Source organism: Ceratosolen solmsi, unplaced genomic scaffold (genome assembly GCF_000503995.2).
Source record: "Ceratosolen solmsi marchali unplaced genomic scaffold, CerSol_1.0 scaffold10, whole genome shotgun sequence".
Lineage (NCBI taxonomy): Eukaryota > Metazoa > Arthropoda > Insecta > Hymenoptera > Agaonidae > Ceratosolen > Ceratosolen solmsi.
In genome coordinates this window covers 24,624,958-24,642,902 of record NW_011948412.1, presented here as the reverse complement: position 1 = coordinate 24,642,902, position 17,945 = coordinate 24,624,958, and the positions used below count along the sequence as shown (strand labels likewise).

The window sequence follows — 17,945 nt, the reverse complement described above, 5'->3', positions numbered from 1 at the left end:
TACGCATATTTTCGAAGAAAATGTTGCTGTTCATCAGCATTTGAAAGAGAAAGAAATTCTTCTGTTTAATTTTAGATACCGCGATTTGTAATGGAACTTGGACAAGTTGACAAATAACACAGACTCAATGTTTACAAATTCTATTTCCTACTTTTTGTTTAAAAAAAACAAACGTTTATGTTTGTAATAGTTTGCAAATTAATAAGTTAATAAACTATAAGATGAGAAAATAACGTAATTTTATAACAATACTGACGTATTAAATTTAAACTGATTGTGTATAGAATAAAGTTTGAGGTACTACATTAGTACATTAGTATAAATACCTATTGAATTTGTTTTTATACCAATAGTATAATATTCAATACCAATAGTTTTACTTTATTAATAGAATTGATCGATCATAATTAAGCAAAGTTTAATTAAAAAAAAAAATTATTTAATTTAAGTACTGTAAAAATGTACTTGTCCCTAAATTTAAACGAATTAAATTTTATGTTCAATGATAAATTATGATAAGCGAAATATTATTATTATTTTTTGTATATATTTTAATATAGCAAGTACAGAAAAATTTACAGAAAACATTTTTTTTTATTTTATTAATTATTTGGTCATCAATTAATCATCCGAATAACAGAAAATTATTTATTATTTTTTATTTTTTATAAATATCACCTTATTATTTAAAATTTTGCTGTTCAAATATCTGTTACTTTCACGGTAACTGAATTAGCCGAAACGTGTTTTCAAATTCTTATTCCAATCTTTATTTAAATAAATTTTAATCCAATCAATATTACTAAAGGTCATATTTAAAAATAAATATTTAACAAGACACAATGCATTAAGATAAATTAATTCATGTTACAGTAATGCTAATTTATAGTTATCCACACGACAGTGGTAATATTACAAAATTTAAACAATGTCTTGTAACAGTTTACTGTATCAACTATTTGGGTGTAAATTTCATTTTATTCGATCAAGAATAATTGCAAGGACTGTAAACATTAAGGATAATTATAAAAATATAGATAAAACTAAAAATAGCTTCCAAAATAATTGTAAGTATAAGGAACTGTCGATAATTTAAAATAAATTTTTTTTTTTTTTAATATAAATTTCTATCGCAGTCTTTGATATAATTTAATGTTAAAGCTAAGGAGACATTTTACTTATAGAATCAATTTCTTTAACACATTATTATCGCATATTTGATTAACAAATTCATATCATATGTCATAACCATTCGTTTTTAAATTAATTAATTCTTCTTAATAATGAAATATTGTTAAATAATAATCTTCAATATCAGATTAGTAAACATTATTTACAGGTAATTTTAAACACATATTTAATGCTTTTATTATATATATAATTTTATTATAATATTATAATTCTATATTATATCTATAAATTTATAAGGCTTCGGTTCATTTTTACGCAGCAAGAAATGTAGATTATGTTTTAACTTCATTATCTTATGAATCATTAAATAAAAATTCATAGAAAATACCATCGATCGCTTACCTACACTCGCAAGTGAAAAATTTAAGAATAAAAATCATGTAATTCGCTTTAAATAAACTGGAAATCGACAAGAAATAGAATATTTTCCTTTATGCCATATCCAAGGCAACTAAATTAGAAAAAATTAATTAATTTTCCTGGCTATATTTATAGTAGAATTAAATAGAATAAGTCGCCGTTATAATGTAAAATCTAGCGGAGAAAGTTCAAGTCACTCTAGTGCACTTGCAATCTGGCAATAATTAAATATTCGGTTCTATCATCAAAAGCTGTGCATTAAATACAAATGGTATCCCACCTATTCTCGACCTTTTAGAAAAGTACTACCTAATAATTTTGTTGACGCTGGTATCTGGGGCCGAAAGCAATATTTATGTGCTTACATGTAGGAGAAAATGGTGGAATGATGATCTACAAAAAAAACAAAGCTAACATTATAAATAACGGAGGGGAAAGTCTTCAGATGACAAAGAGATATTCCTAGTTCAATTCTATTTTTGTACGAGAATTACTTTTCTGTCCTTTTTGATCAAGCCTTAATTAAGGTGACGATTATGTTCGACTTAGTGTAAGTAGCATAAAATATCGTAAGTGACTGCATTTTACGACTTTAGAATATTTTTATACTTAGATTCAGATTTTAAAGCTCGGTGGTTACTGATCCGAGGAGCAACTAGAAGGAGTGGAAAATAGAAATAGTATTTTCAGCCCGTCTTTATTCCTTTTTGTTCGTGCTTTCTGTGAAAAAAAAAATGATTATTTATAGAGTAGGCATTTGAGAAGATTTTATGGACTTCATTTTCATATATCGTAATTATGAAATTTTAAATGTCTTAATGTACGCTTGTCTTGAGATACAAAGAGGTATTCATTCATTATTAACTCACCTATTTATAAATTTCGTAGTGACATCGATTTCTTAAAAGCAAATAATGTACTTAGAAGGTGTATAGTAAAATAGAAAAGACTCATTAAACTATCATTAACAGTTATATATGACTTTGATTAAGTATAGAAAATCTGTTTTATTGAATAATTATTGATCCTTGATTATTTTAAATATCTTATGCTTAATTTAAAATTAATAATTAAAATCTTACTTAAATTACATTTATATAAAAATATAATCATAATTTCAATGCTACATTTCCAAAATAATTATTATAAAATTTATAGTTTAATTAAATTAAATTTATGGTTTAAATAACAATGTAATTGTGCACGAACAAAAATTTTCATATTTCGTTATTAAAAATCAAAATTGTACACTTTGGTTTTAAACATTTGTTTTAATTGTTTTCCAACATAATTTTTTAAATTTATATGAACTTCACTACAATATAATAAATATGTAATAAATGAATAACATCTATTTAAATAACTCTAGATTATTTAATTATTACACATTGAACTTAACTTCCTTATGTCATCTAATGCAATACAATACCACAAGAATGCTCAAAAAGCAACATATTACTTACATAATTATGTAAGACCATTGAATATAATTTAAGTACTTGACATAAATGACCGATACCATACTTTCCTTTCACTATCGCTGAAATTGTACAATTTAGTACTGGTAAATAAATCAACCTGTATTTTATTATTTATATTTATATAGCATTTTAATTTTTATTTGATTGATTAACCTATCAAGTTCACTTTTATGTATAAGAATTGTTTTTCGTAGTAGAATCTGTTTGTCTTTGGGATCTTCAATTAATTATAAAAGACAGACACCGCTATATGTAGATTCTATTTTTTTAGATACTTAAGGCCTATATTTGTATATGCTGTCTAACGAACAAGGCTCATATGTGTTGAAGAAAAATGAATTTTTTTCTTGTATATAATTTTCGATCATCTATCTTTTTTAAAATTTTTTAAAATATGAACTTTGTTACGAGAAAGAATAATTGCACTCTAATATATCGTAAAGTGAAAGATTTATTACACAATTTATTTTATAAATAGAAGGAAAGAAAGAACGCTGTTGTAACATATTTAAAAATACATATCTATAATTTAAAATAAGAGATAATTCGTAAATAAATAAATATTAATTCGGTATGATTAATTAGACTTAATTAGAATAATGTATGTTATATTTATTTCGTCGTAATAGAATCTGTATAAGCCTTCAAATTATAATAAATTATTTATAATTTTACAGACGATTATCACCGTGTAATTATAAAACTTGGCATATTCAAAATACCTAAAACTAAAACAAACTAGTCCTTCTGACGTATATCAATTAAGTATACCACTTATTTAAATTCAATAATCGATATTAATAACAAAATATGATAGTAAGAAAAAACATGAAATTAAATCAACTATCATCAGTCATACAATCAGCGTATATATTTATGTACGAATCACTGTGAAAATATTCATAACAATTCGACTTAATTATTATCATCAATCGTGTCCATTTATTATCATATATCTTGAAAACTATAAAATAATGCAGACGCCAAGTGCATGAATAGTTATTTACGAAAATATCGACAAGAAAGGGACCATTCATTGATCGCTCTGGCCTCGTCTCGAAATCCCAACTTATTAAGCGTTCATTTTTTAAAAACGAGCAATAAACTCAGCGCGAGAGTACATTTTCTTTCCACATTAACAGACTCCTAATCAGGGATATGTATAATTTTTTTTAATTCATAATTTTCATTGCGTATGTTGACAATTATTCATCTTATTTCTTAAGTGGAATTGTAACTGTAAATCCGGCTTTTTTTAATTATAACTGATACCGACAATGGCTCATCTGTACGGCATATCATAGTATCAATAAAATGTATTAATATGTTGTATCCCGAGAATATTTTAAGTTTTTTCAGATACATACACAATCCTGATCATTGGATCGATAATTTTATAAAAAATATTAACATGAGTTAAACAATCTGTTAAAATTTAACGTGAGTCTTAACTTGGAAGCCACTACATAAGATGAATTAGCACAATAACGTTGCCGAAAAAATGCTACTTAGTCTACAATTTTCAACTCATTTTTCAAAGAAATAATTGTACAAAATATTTATTATTTTGAATTATTTTCAAATATATCGAATACTGGTTATTTTATTTCTCGTTTCTAACTTAATATCGAAACTTTTTACCTACTTCAACTTACAATTTCGTGTTTTGAAAAATTTCCATAAATAATCCATAAACATTAAGCTTTCAAACAAAATAAGCATTCAATTTTTGAAATCGCAGAACTATATTTGGGAGAAACTAATGCTTAATGCACATTTTAACGACGAGCAATGAAGCTTCACAAAAAATCGTAACATATGGTACATAATTTATATTAACACTTATCATGGAAGTCGATAAAAGACATGAATATATAAAGTATAGGATGAATGAGAGACAAAGAGAGAAGCCTGTAGTAGCTTTTCAGATGCCGCTCATGACGATAGATGCTGTGGTTTCCTGTTTTAGAGGATGATGGAAGTACTAAAGAATAAGGGAGTGCCAGGAACTAGTTAAAAATCACTTCATTTTTTAAGTTATTACGGTGTACATCGAGCCTAGAGTATACTCAACGTTAAAGATACAAGTACCTATCAATTTTCGAAGAATGATATTATTTTACGTGTTAAGTGATCTTTGAACTATGAATACGGCGGATGCAACTAAATTTTGTTCACGTAATAGCAAAGAACATTAATGTTCCACTATTTTGCCAGACTATTTTATTATTTTTAAAATATTCGTTTTTAACTATTATCTAATTAAGTATATAGTGTATGTAAACAAGGCGCTCAATGTATGCGAATACCTGTATTATAACAATGCTTTCTCCTCCACAGGTAATAGTAATTTCTCGAAATTGGATGTATACTTATTTGAGCGTAAATTGCATATTTTTTAATGATTGGTCATAATGTAGACATTGTATAAAAAACTATAATTAAATCTGATCAATATATATAATTAAGCACTTCAGCAACAATGCTTGGTATTTATTGAAAAAAAACAGCCATAAACATTTGTATAAAAGCACACTAGTATACAGAATTTTAAAAGATTATATATATTCTTTTAATTAATCACATAATTTCTTGGAGAAAAACAAAATAAGTGTGACACATTATTATATAGAAAAAATAATATTTATAAAATTTTACATCTATTATTCTATAGTAATAAAATTATTAATGATTTCCACCATTTAAATTCCACTATTCCACTATTTAAAATCCACTGAATAAAGTTAAAAAAATGAATAGCCAGAATTTAATTTATTATTTATTTATTTATTTATTTATTATTTATTTACAAGTTTATATAATAAAACAAACATACCGAGATAATATTTAAATTACAGTATATTCTTCCATATATAATATTAATTTTACAACATAAATTATAATATTGTTGTAAATTATTAAGCGTAAGTTTTATCCATTTAATTTTAATAAAACTAAATAGTAATACTTAATATAATACTAATAGAACTAATATAAACAATAAAGAAACAGGTAAAAAGTGTAAAACTTGTATTAAAATAAATAGCAATTTTTTGTTTGTTAAGAGGTCAGAAATTTCCACCTTTAAACATATTTCTAAACAAAGGAAATAGACAGATAACATCTTTATTACAATATGAACAATGACCATAAGAAGTTTGTTTATGTATTTATTTAAGAAGAATATTGTAAATTGCAAGTTGTTCCTATCAAAATATTTACATCCTCTCGTGGTTTTGTGTAAGCATACTATTTATGTAAACTCGAAAATTCGTCGACGATCACAATCACGTAATAAAATAACGTTAACAAAAGGAAATACGCAAACAATCAATCATTATAATACCAATGTTCGCATTCGCAATTAATTGATAAATTCAATATAACAATATTTCACCTTCTCTATATTTTTTTATTGTTTTTATTAGTAGCTATCTCCATCATTAGTGATGGAGCAAAAATATTATAACTGGATGTGGCAATACGTTATTGAATAAAATTTTTTTGAGCAGACGGATAAATGATTTTGCGTTGTGCGATAAACTTAAAAATATATTAATAACACTTTATACACATACAATATATCGTAACGAACTTGTAAAAAAGATTTATAATTCTCCTATTTATTATTTTCTGAATTGATTTTGCCGATAAAATAAATCGTACGTTAAAATTTCTACCACAGAAATTTAAATAATTCTGAATAAATTAACTAGACTTTTACATAACCTATAAAGTTTTTACATTTACCATACAGATTTCAGTATTTCACGTACACTGTAATATAAGCTCCCATTTCCGCAAGGTGAATATTAAAAAGCTTTAAAATATAATGAATTAACTTTATAATTTATAAGTTCTTTATAAATACAATATTCCTAATAATTTTTTCATTTATATTGGAATTCAATTTCATACTTTCCTCAACTATTTTTTCAAGTATTATTCGTTTTTGGTATATTGAATATTACGAATTCAAATACATATGCATATACATAAATATATTAGAATAACTTATACGTATAGTGTAATAATCGAGAGAAATAAAATAATTTAATTATCGTGTTCTCGACTCCTAAATCCAACTTGTTAGGAAAAACTACCGGTATAAATTTGAGTGTTAGACCCATTTTCAAACGACAACCATCCTCAAAATTCATTGTGTTAAACATCGAATGTTTAAAGATGATAATAATAAAATCTCCATTCATATATGATGAGTTACTTTAAGCAGCCAAGCTTTGACCTCCGTGTACCTACAGGGCAACATCATCATCACGCCCATCGGATATTGCGATTACAGGCCTACTACATCGGAGCCAATGGCTTATTATTGTTAATGGTCTGCTTTTAGCTCATAGACTCATTTCACGACTATGAGAGATATTGAGGGAGAGGGAAGTTGAGGTTAGGAATCGCATGACGTAATTTACAAAGTATAATAACTCTCATTTAACTACATTACGATCCTTGTAAATCTGTAGATCTACCTATCATTGATTTTGTCGCGCACTTTTTTCCTTTATTGCAAATACCGTAAAACAGCGATAAATAACAAGCTGGAAAATATATCGCATCGACAGCGCAGAGATACACAAGATTTTATTTACATTTGAGGTTTACCTACGGAATAATGTGTATCACATCATCAAATTAAAAGTGGTATTGGCTGAGGCTTAAATGTGCATATTTTTTTTACTCATATCTTTATACTTATGATATTACTTCATTTTTCCAATCAAAATTTCATATACCATGATAAAGGGTGACTTTTACGGAAAAAATACTAAGCTACATATTACATTAGTCGTGCTACTGATTACAATCCGCAAGAACAGCCACAATTCCAGAGATTACCTCCAGTCAGTATTTTTGACTTTGAAATATCAGAGTAAGGATGCGGATGACATGTGCACGTTATACACATTCTGAAAGTGTGGCTAGTTTTTTCTCTCATATCTTTCTGGGGGCACCGGCAACACGATTCCATGATCGTAAAATTGAAAGAGAAAGTCCAGGAATCGAGTCGACCACATACGCAACTCGCGGTCATGCGCATAAAAGCCGATCTACCGGTCGACCGGTTAATCAAGGAGCGAAGGGACGCTGAGGTACTTTCCTCTTTTTTCCATTTCGCAAAAGAGGCTTGGTTTACCCTCGATGAAAAGCGTTCATGCTTCCTTAAGAGACAGAGGCTCCTTTTTCCTGTCACGTTTTTCCACCTGGTAATGTGGTTTTTACTCTTCGAGTTTAAGATCAGATTACGAGCTCATTGCATTTCTCGAGGCGACCATTTTTGTTTTTATGATGACAAAAATTCTCTTTTCCAAAGTATTTTGATTCTAGTAAAATTTATAATTTCAAAAAGTTTTTTCATAAATTTACAAATTAAGTGAAAGTTCTCTGTTAGTTAAAAAAACTACGACCAGTTTCGACCTTGCTTGAATTTGACTTCTTAGCATTATTACGTGTTATTACAAATTTTGGCAAGTACTCTTTGAAACAGTCTTTACATTATTGAAGGAAAAATGAAAATTCTTTTTTATCGATTTTTGCATCATTCTTTCCGTTTATAAAATGTTTGTTCTCGACCAATATATAAGATTCAAACAACTTTAATAATTTACTCGCTGTTTTAAATTAACATAAAATATAACATCCATTTCATTCTATGAAAGTACTAATTAATTTTGAATGGGATATGTATTTCGTAACAAATCCTTCAATTCAATATCCTATTTTTATTTTAAACTGGAGTGCTACAGCACAATATAAGACTGAAGACTAATTACAGTAAAGTGAAAATAAACTAAGCACTATAAAAATTAACTCTAATATGATAATTCACCTTCCATTATTTTTGAAAATGAAATTTCACCTTATCCATCATAACTTCGGAGTTGACATCTTAAAAACAAGGATAAACTAACAGTAAGAAAAATATCAAACTCCCACAGTCGTATAGATAATTTAATTTTAACTTTAAATATTTTCAATACTATAACGATAGGTTTGGAAAGCAATCAACATCGAAGAAAGAGTTGGTGCGTTTATGTTCGTTATAAAAATCTAACTGTTTTTCATCCTGACGAATCGTAGCAACAATAACCAATATTAAAAAAAGTCCCTGCACAACTGTGACCTCGTAAAATGTAATCGGCGCCTTGGACGGAACGCGAGCCTTTAAATTACAAAATTCTCTCTTAATTCTCGGAACTTCCGAAAAAGTGCCATCCCACCAAGTCGCCCGAACAATTTCTCCCCACCTCGGGCAACTACGTACTTACTCGCTCTCTCTCTCTCTCTTTCTTTCTCTCTCTCTCTCTCTCTCTCTCTCTCTCTCTCTCTCTCTCTCTCTCTCTCTCTGGGGTTGTGGCGTGAAATCCCCGAAGATATACCTGAATCAGCTGTACCAGAGTTCGAAGGGAAGCGACAGAGAGCGAGAGCGAGACAGCGAGAGGGAGAGAGAAAGTACAAGACCCTATGAATTGAACACCCCTGGGATAGAATTCCGAGGTTCTAGAGAAGCCTCAGCTGTTTGCCGATGGAAGCCCTAGAAGAGATATACTTTACGCCCGCCTTTATCTTCCTTGACTCATTGCTGCGCCTGCGCCACCATTTTCCTTTCTTTATTTAATCTTTTTTCTCTCTTTACGATTGCTTTGCAGTTGAAGCGCCGAGGTTTCGATCGGCTGCGTTTTTATTGTTTCTCGCTTCGTATTGCTTTTTGCTTTTTTTACATTTTGCTTTCATTTTTATCATTTTGTGAATCGTAACCTGCGTTGACTTCATAATTCTTCATATCACATCCTTACTATTTCACGTTGCAAACAAGACACGATTATTTTTTGTGACCAAAGTGCTATTTTCAACTTCCAAGTTTTTCTACAGTTTTTCTACAGAAAAAAAGTTTTTATACAGAAACAAGTAATAATCGAAATAAAAGATCTATTTTCAGGTATTTTTTTATTGTGTCTTTAATTTGATGTGCCTGCATATGCTGTTTACTGATTAAAAACTATAAACATACATTTTAAAGGAATTTACAATTGACATTTTTAAAATTTTTATAAATCATTGATTCTGTATCAATTATAATAAATTATTTACCTTTTTTGTCGTAAGCCATGTACATGCAATTGACTTAAAACTCATTTTAATCGCTTAGCTTCATTAAAGATGCTGTCCAAAATTATTTGTTAATACAATTGTTATAACGTTACTTGCACGAATATACATATGATATATATATATATGCGAAACTCATCATTTTATCTGTTTTTTTTTATTTTTTCTTATGCTATTCTGTTTTTCCATGCTGCATACATGTACAAACAAATAAAAACGGCATTTTCATCTTGCCTGTCTTGTAACTGCGTTGTATTCTTTTCTTGCCTTTATATTTCTATATTGTCCATGTTTTTCCTTCATATATTCATACGAATCTTCGATCTGAATTCACATTGTAAAAAATCGCATAACCATAGAAAGGAAAAATCAAGGACCAGGAAAAATCAAATCGACGAATGTATGTGATTCAATGACGTACATTTCATTGTGGTGACGGGTTTAAAAAGTTGTAAAAATTTTATTATTTTATTTTATTAGTTTATTTAATTTTTTTATTTTTAATTTTAGTTTTTATTTGAATGATGATGCAACTGTACTTATTTCATAGAATGCTGACCATAACTTATTTACGGATCGGATTTGAATAATATGCATTCTTATTTTATATATATAATTATAGGACATATACAATTTTAAAGATGAACTATTTCACTATATCCTTACATAAAATATAATGCAAGATTAATTAATTAAATTAATGAAGTTAAACAGACTTCGTATCAAAAGTTACAAAAATTTCTTTTTAAAAAATTATCCTTATGTATAATCATATTAAACTTGTTAAAATAATAATATGTATATACACGCTATGAATATGACTATACCGGATACAAAAATTCTTGTATAGAAATATAATCCTTCATACTTGAATACTCGAGTCACATTTATGCTTTTAAAATATTGTTATAATTTAGTATATTATAGCATAATTTTCAATTGATAATAATTAATAGTTAAATGCGTATTTATGGTAATTAGCATTTTTTTAAGAATATAATTGTTTATAAATTTGCTTTGATTTGAAAGAACTTGTAAATAAAACATACTGAAACCTTTTTTCGACTTTGTCTCTTCAACTTTTTCAACGTAAAAAGTAATAATCAGCTATATAATAGATCAATGTAAATATTAAATAGATTTATGACTTAAAAAGAAACAAAACTTTTATCCTGAAAACTCCAGTTTAAAATGGCTCGCACAATTAAAAGGAATCTCTTTATACAGTACTGTATTTCAATGCAAATCATCAAAGTGATTCATTATAAATAATATTAATGATTTCGGCTACTTTGACATAAACGAAAAACATTTGCACAGTTAACTAAAAAATGTTTTTATTTATATGGCTATAACTGCTATCATTTATATGGCTAGAGAGCTCTGTTTAGTTGCTGATCTATAATAGTAAGCAGCACATGAAAAATAAACATTAGCAAAAATTAACATTGAAAATTGTGCTCGTGTTCTTTCTTGCTCATAACTTGCTTTTTATTAAAATATTATTTTGTAGTTGTAATCTGATAAGTCTAATAAGTCATTGATTAATTTATTTACCAAAAATGATATGTTTATATATTAATGTTTAATTATTTAGGAAGTTCTTGACATATTTTCGATTCTACTACAAATGATTTGATCACTTGGAATTGTTAATTTCCTTAGTTTTATCATCGACTTGAAATTGTGAATAAAAAATGAATTTGTATGAATCATCAAATTATCCCATTTTCAATAATAATTCCAACTTGTTAAACGCACGACTGCTATCTTTTATAAATTTACAGTTCCCATTTGAATTCAAATTTATTAAAAACTCTTTCACTTTCATGGTATTATTTCATAGAATATCCGCATAAATATACTCAATATGTTGCTAGTTACACTATAAACTATACAAAATGTTGTTATTATCAATAATCTATATAAAATACTGTAACGATGAAATTTCAATATTTTCATTAAAAGACAAAAAATAAGATGTATCTGATATTTGAACTACTTATTTTCAATTCTATATAAATTTGGAAATGTATCATCTGCATGGGCACGAACACGAGATTCGTGATAAATTTATCAAAGGCAAAATTATTATCTTGCTTCGGCTGATAAATCTTAATCTATAATTTAATATTAACAGATGTCGATACCAGATGTTTATAAACTAAAAAATGAAGGATAATATCTTTTCATTTATAAAATTTATCGAGGGAGAATTCATGCCGGCTATATTTATAGAATAAGTATCAATACTAGGCGTATATTAAGTTCTTAGATAGTATAGTTCTAGATGATATATACACTGCATAAGCCATGTAAGTTGATATATAGCTCAATCACTCTCTACCAATTATGATAAAGTACATTCACTCTATATGTACTTCATAAAATATATACTAATCTATTTGCTCTTGTGAAATAATTTGAATATGTCCGGATTTATATATATTTCATATTCTTTAATATTTCTCCGTTTAATTTAACGTATAATATATAAAATTGTTAATTAGCATACGTCTATAACAGGTTTGTCGAACAAGTCAAAGAAAAGTTAGTATCATTTATTATATTATTGATGCTAAAAAATAATAACAAATAAAATAATAAGAAGAAGATAAAATTTAATAATAAAAGTAATTATTTGTATTTTGAAAATATATTCTGATTACATTTCTTAAACTCCAAATTCAATATATTTATAATAATAATTTGAACGATTACGTAGTAATCGTTGTGTGTATATATATATATATATATATAGTAAAATGCGACAGGGACTAGAAGAAATTATCGTAACTATAAATACAACTAATAAAATAATAAATATCTAACTTTACATTGCAATTTATACTTTAAATATGACGCCTATATAATTACGAAATTTTCTCAATTCTCGGATTAAAACTTGCCACATTTAAAAAATGCTAATATTCTGAATAGTTTGTTGGCCAATTTTTGCATCCAAGTCTGTAAAAAGGAGAAAACTTGCACTTTCGGATTTTCCGCATGGTCGAAAAAGCTACAGAACGAATGACCCGTGGAGTGACGAGTAAGAGGGGGGAAAGAAGAGAAGAGAGGTCCCAGGTGAACAAGGCTCTCCTTCCATTGTGGGATTAGCGTAGCCCCGGACTCTTCTGCCTTTCCCACGCCAGACTTGCTTGCGTTAGTACCTTGCGCACTTTTTCCTTTGTGTGTACATGCGCACGCGCACGTATATGCAGTAAAAGACAGACTTCGGATTTGAGCTTCATTAGCGAACGCTGCGGTACTTTGCTTTGGCCGATTGGCGCGCGTATCTCTGAACTTTTGTCTCATACTCGATGTTTGCGATTCCAGAGTCCAAACACTTCTGCGAATACACTGTTTCTGTCGCATTGAAAGCTTGCGTTTCGTACCGGATCCTCTTTATTTACCTTATTGCCTTATCGCGATAATAAAGGCATCCCGATTGAAGTGCAATAGGTATGGGAGGCTTTGAATCATACATCTTTATAATAGAGATGTTTTGCGCTTTCAAAGTAATGTTATGGACTACTGTTTTTTCATATCCTTTCTATTATGTATATGGAGGAAAGTTACTGCAAAATGCAGGTACTAACAGAGTATATATTGTTATTGAATTTCGTTAAATAGAGATTTCGAAAATTATTTTTAATTTTTTAGATATCATAAGCGGATTATTTTCTTGCGCAAAATATCGTAAGAAATATACTTTCTTCGCATAAATATATTCAAAGGAATAATTTATGTATTTTTCTTTTTATACGGGTTTGCAATTAATTATTCAGTCAACTTTGAATTTGCAGAAGCAATATTCTTTAATATTTTTTATATATAATATTAATATAATTAATAAATAATATTGCTATCCAAGTACAAAAGCTTCAAAAGTAACTAAATCAGTAAATTAATAAAAGTAAGTAATAAAGTATCATATTTTTTATAACTAATTAGTACTGCTTCCATTCATACATTTGAGTTTAATTGGCACAAGAGGAAGATCTTAAATAAATAAAAGCTAACCGCCTTATTTTTTTAAAAAACTTGATGCTTAATAGGTAATTATTCAAAAGTATATCCTTCGTAATATTCTTATTTTATAAGCATGAAATACAAATTTAAATAAACATGACTTTTTCTTCCATAATGAATGAAAAATTTCGGGGGACCAACAGACGTCATTCATAAATTAGAAACACGCCCCAGAAATTGTGAACAAGCCAAAATCTCAATTTAAAAAGAACAGGAAATATGTTCTTATTGAGTACTGTGAGCATGGAAATAGATTTAAAAAAAAGGACGAACGAAAAGACGTATCGCAGCTTGTGATTCCTCTTTCTTTTACTTTCTTGCACTTTTGCTACTACTCGTACGCATCACTTAAAGTAGGAAACTTGGTTTCCGCCTTCGCCTTACGTACGAAAGGGACGGATACGCCAGAAGAAGCAACACGCCAGTAAACATTATATCGAGAAAAGCATTAGAAAGTACTCAAATATTTTCATTACAAATATACGTATGCTTTTAATGTCCTGCGTTAGCGTGCCTCCCTGAAATGTTTTCTATGATTTTGCAACCCTGAATGAGGCGCTAACAATATGAGAAGATTTAAGAATATGACTATTTTTACATTCGTACTTGGGCTGAAATTCGAAGAATGCTTATTCACCTTTATTGATTTAATAAAGACTGGACGAGTGTTCGACAACACTTTCAACTTTGCCGATACAAGTTCCGACAATGCGGGAAAATGGCAAATTCGCGGCTATCATTAGCCATACTGAATAAATACTTACTCAAGTTAAAATACAATTTTCCCGGTCCGTAGATATATTATACTTCAATTCGACAATATTAGCTTGTACTTGGAATACGTGTTATTGACTTGGGTACGCGTTTGCTCAGTATCATTAACATTTTTTAATAATAAAAAACGAATTGGTAAAGTACGCAGATTCAGCTCTAAAATTTGACGTTAATTATTGCTTGTTAACTTAATAAATTGTATAAATTATAACTTCATTTGCGCCAACCATTTATTTGCTTTATGTAGAAGTATCAACGAATGTATGCACTAGACATACAACTATGGCAGATAATGGATTTCTATGTATGTCACTAGCGATTCGTAGTTAAAAAAAAAATCTATGGTAAGTGAGCCATCTGGCATTTTTCTTCACCTGTTCAGAGATAAGCGTTGCTTCATCTAGGAGATAAGCGAGTCAAAGAAGCTTATAATTTATTGTAAATAAAGATGCCTTTGGTCGCGGTGTAAGATTTCGCAACCGCTATTTAGTCGGAAGTACGTACTTGTTTTTCAACGAGATCGTCGCGCTTTCTTATGTCGTACGAAAGAACGGTACGCTTATTTTTGTTCTCTGGTGGAGCTCGGAAAAAACGAATGAAAATCCCCCCACCCCATCACCCCTTGCGTCAAATCTATAAATAAAAATTCTTTTATTTTTAATTTGTTTTATGAATGACAATATGTGCAAAACATTTATATAAAATTGGTTATCATCATCAGTTTTCAATTGGTTTTTCCGATGTAATAAATGCATTTCCATTACAGAAACTGTAAGTGAATATGTATTATATTTCATTAGCCTTCAGTCTGCTACATAATATTACTGCACTAAACTTTATTAACAGCCGTTTTAAAAGTGCACATTGTGCTAATCTATTCGATGAAAAGTCGACATTTGACCATAGCTATCGTTACCACCCTATTTCATAATGAGTTCTACAATTTATTAAAAATATCAAGCATTAATAAAATTAATAAATGTCATTATATGCTATATTATGGTTAATAATATAAAAATATTAACAATATAATGTCGATTGCTTCAAATCACAGAGCTTTTTCAACATTTTCTACACCGTTTATCCTATAACGGCACTTATTTAAGGTGTGCGATCCACTCGCTTTACCATAAATTTTGCGTAAGCCTTCAGGCAGATTGTCGTGTTCGATTTCCAACTCAAAATTTCAGCAGCCCTTCTAACTACCAAATGCAAGGCTCTTGGTAATATTAAGGCCGATGCGACTCGGATTCCTCTGAGGTTCGTTATCCCCCCCTTCCCGGAGAGTCATTATCCCCAAAACCAAAGATTCAAACTGACACTTACGGACTGGTATCTTCTTGGGATCCTGTAGCGCGAGCCGCTCCTCCACCATATCGAGCCTCGTCCTGAGCTTGCCGCTCCTGTCGGCGATACCAGCGAGCTCCGCCGTGAGCTCCGCGAAGATATCCTCCGCGGCGATGAGGAGTGAAGCTAGCTGTTTGAGGGAGGCGGTCAAGGCGCCGTTTGCTGCAGCCTCGAGCTCCGCACCCACCGGCCAGTCGCGCGAGACCACCGTCGGCACGTGTCCTCGGCACACGTACCGCGGCTCCACCTTCCTTACCACGAACGGCATGCTTATTCTCTTCCTTTCTTCAACGTTCCGTCACCCGCTCTCTCTCTCTCTCTCTCTCTCTCTCTCGCTCTCTCCCTCCCTCTCTCTAGCCCCTCGCGCCACCACTTTATCTACCTCTGAAACAGATACAAGGCGGTACTGACTACAGCAGCTAAACTACGGGTTGAGCAGGAGCACCCGAGCACACTCACGCACCATCAACGGCGCCATGGGCCCCGGGGCCTCCACACGGCCACTGCACACTCGGCTTCGAGCACGCGATTATCTTACGTACCGAACCTACGCGGCTCGGCGGTCGCGCACGGAGTACCACCGGCCGGCTGGACAGCCGCGGATTCGGTTCGGTTGGCAGTCCAACCTCCTTTCTACGGAGTTTGAATCAGCCAATCAGAGATCACTGAGTCTCGCGCGTTTGCTCCCGTCGCCCGGGTGAGCACTACGACATCTGGAGCATTCTAAACAAGCTACAGGGAAGAAAACTGAACAATTAAAGAAATGAAGTTGGCTCACTTATCGATGGTCACGTCGGTCGTTGATTGCATTTCCTACTTGGCCAACTGAGTGACGCAATTTGCTCGAACATCACGGCGGGAGGGAGAGATTTAGATTTTTGTTTCATCGAGTCCGTCGGAGGCTTCATTTTTCGTAAAAAAATTAATTATGGATTGAAATTAGAAGGGAATAGAATGCCGAACGTTTGACTCTAAGGCCTAATTGCCTGCGCTATGTATTAAGTGGCTGTTGATAGATTTTTACTAATATAAAAACTTACATTCGTATTATTTCGACAACTTCCACAATCGGAATCGCTTTATGTACTTTCTGCAGTCGTATTTGAGCACGAATTAAAAGTATCATAAGAGATATTTATTATAATGCAGGAATTAATGAGATGGTAACACGTGTTTTCCAATTAGCAAACGAACTTTTCCAATATTCTATACTTAAATAGTGAAATTAGTGAGTTAATTGATCCATTATTTAATAGCGGCTTTGGTATTGATTCTTTTGATCTCATAGAGATTCATAAATTTCATTATAATTTTTTATATAATGCACTGAATATTTTTTAAGTGCAGCCCATATATAAATATATATATAATATATATATAAATTATATATATAAATTTTTCGCGCGCTACCTTCGTTACGTAATTTCGCCAATTTTCAGACTTTAATGTTATATTTACTTTGTCCTCCCCACCATTAGAATTAGTACACTTAACATAACCCCACTTTTTTGTTTTTTTTTTGGTTTTCCACTGTGCTCATAAAGTGAGAACGATGTGTATTGGTAGAAATATTTTTATGTATTCTGTATTATTCTTTAAAGAAAGAAATGGTGTTAGGTTGAATTATTAAAT

The 17,945-nt window shown here is 30.0% G+C and overlaps 1 protein-coding gene across 1 annotated transcript in view; it reads right to left on the bottom strand.

Moving 5' to 3' along the window:
* Positions 1–16,581, bottom strand: part of gukh (NHS actin remodeling regulator GUK-holder) — a 146,801-nt gene extending 130,220 nt beyond the window's left edge. The window contains 1 exon segment of the mRNA XM_011504759.1: positions 16,293–16,581. Within this exon segment, the coding sequence (XP_011503061.1) occupies positions 16,293–16,581 (289 nt within the window).
* Positions 16,582–17,945: the final 1,364 nt, after the last annotated feature.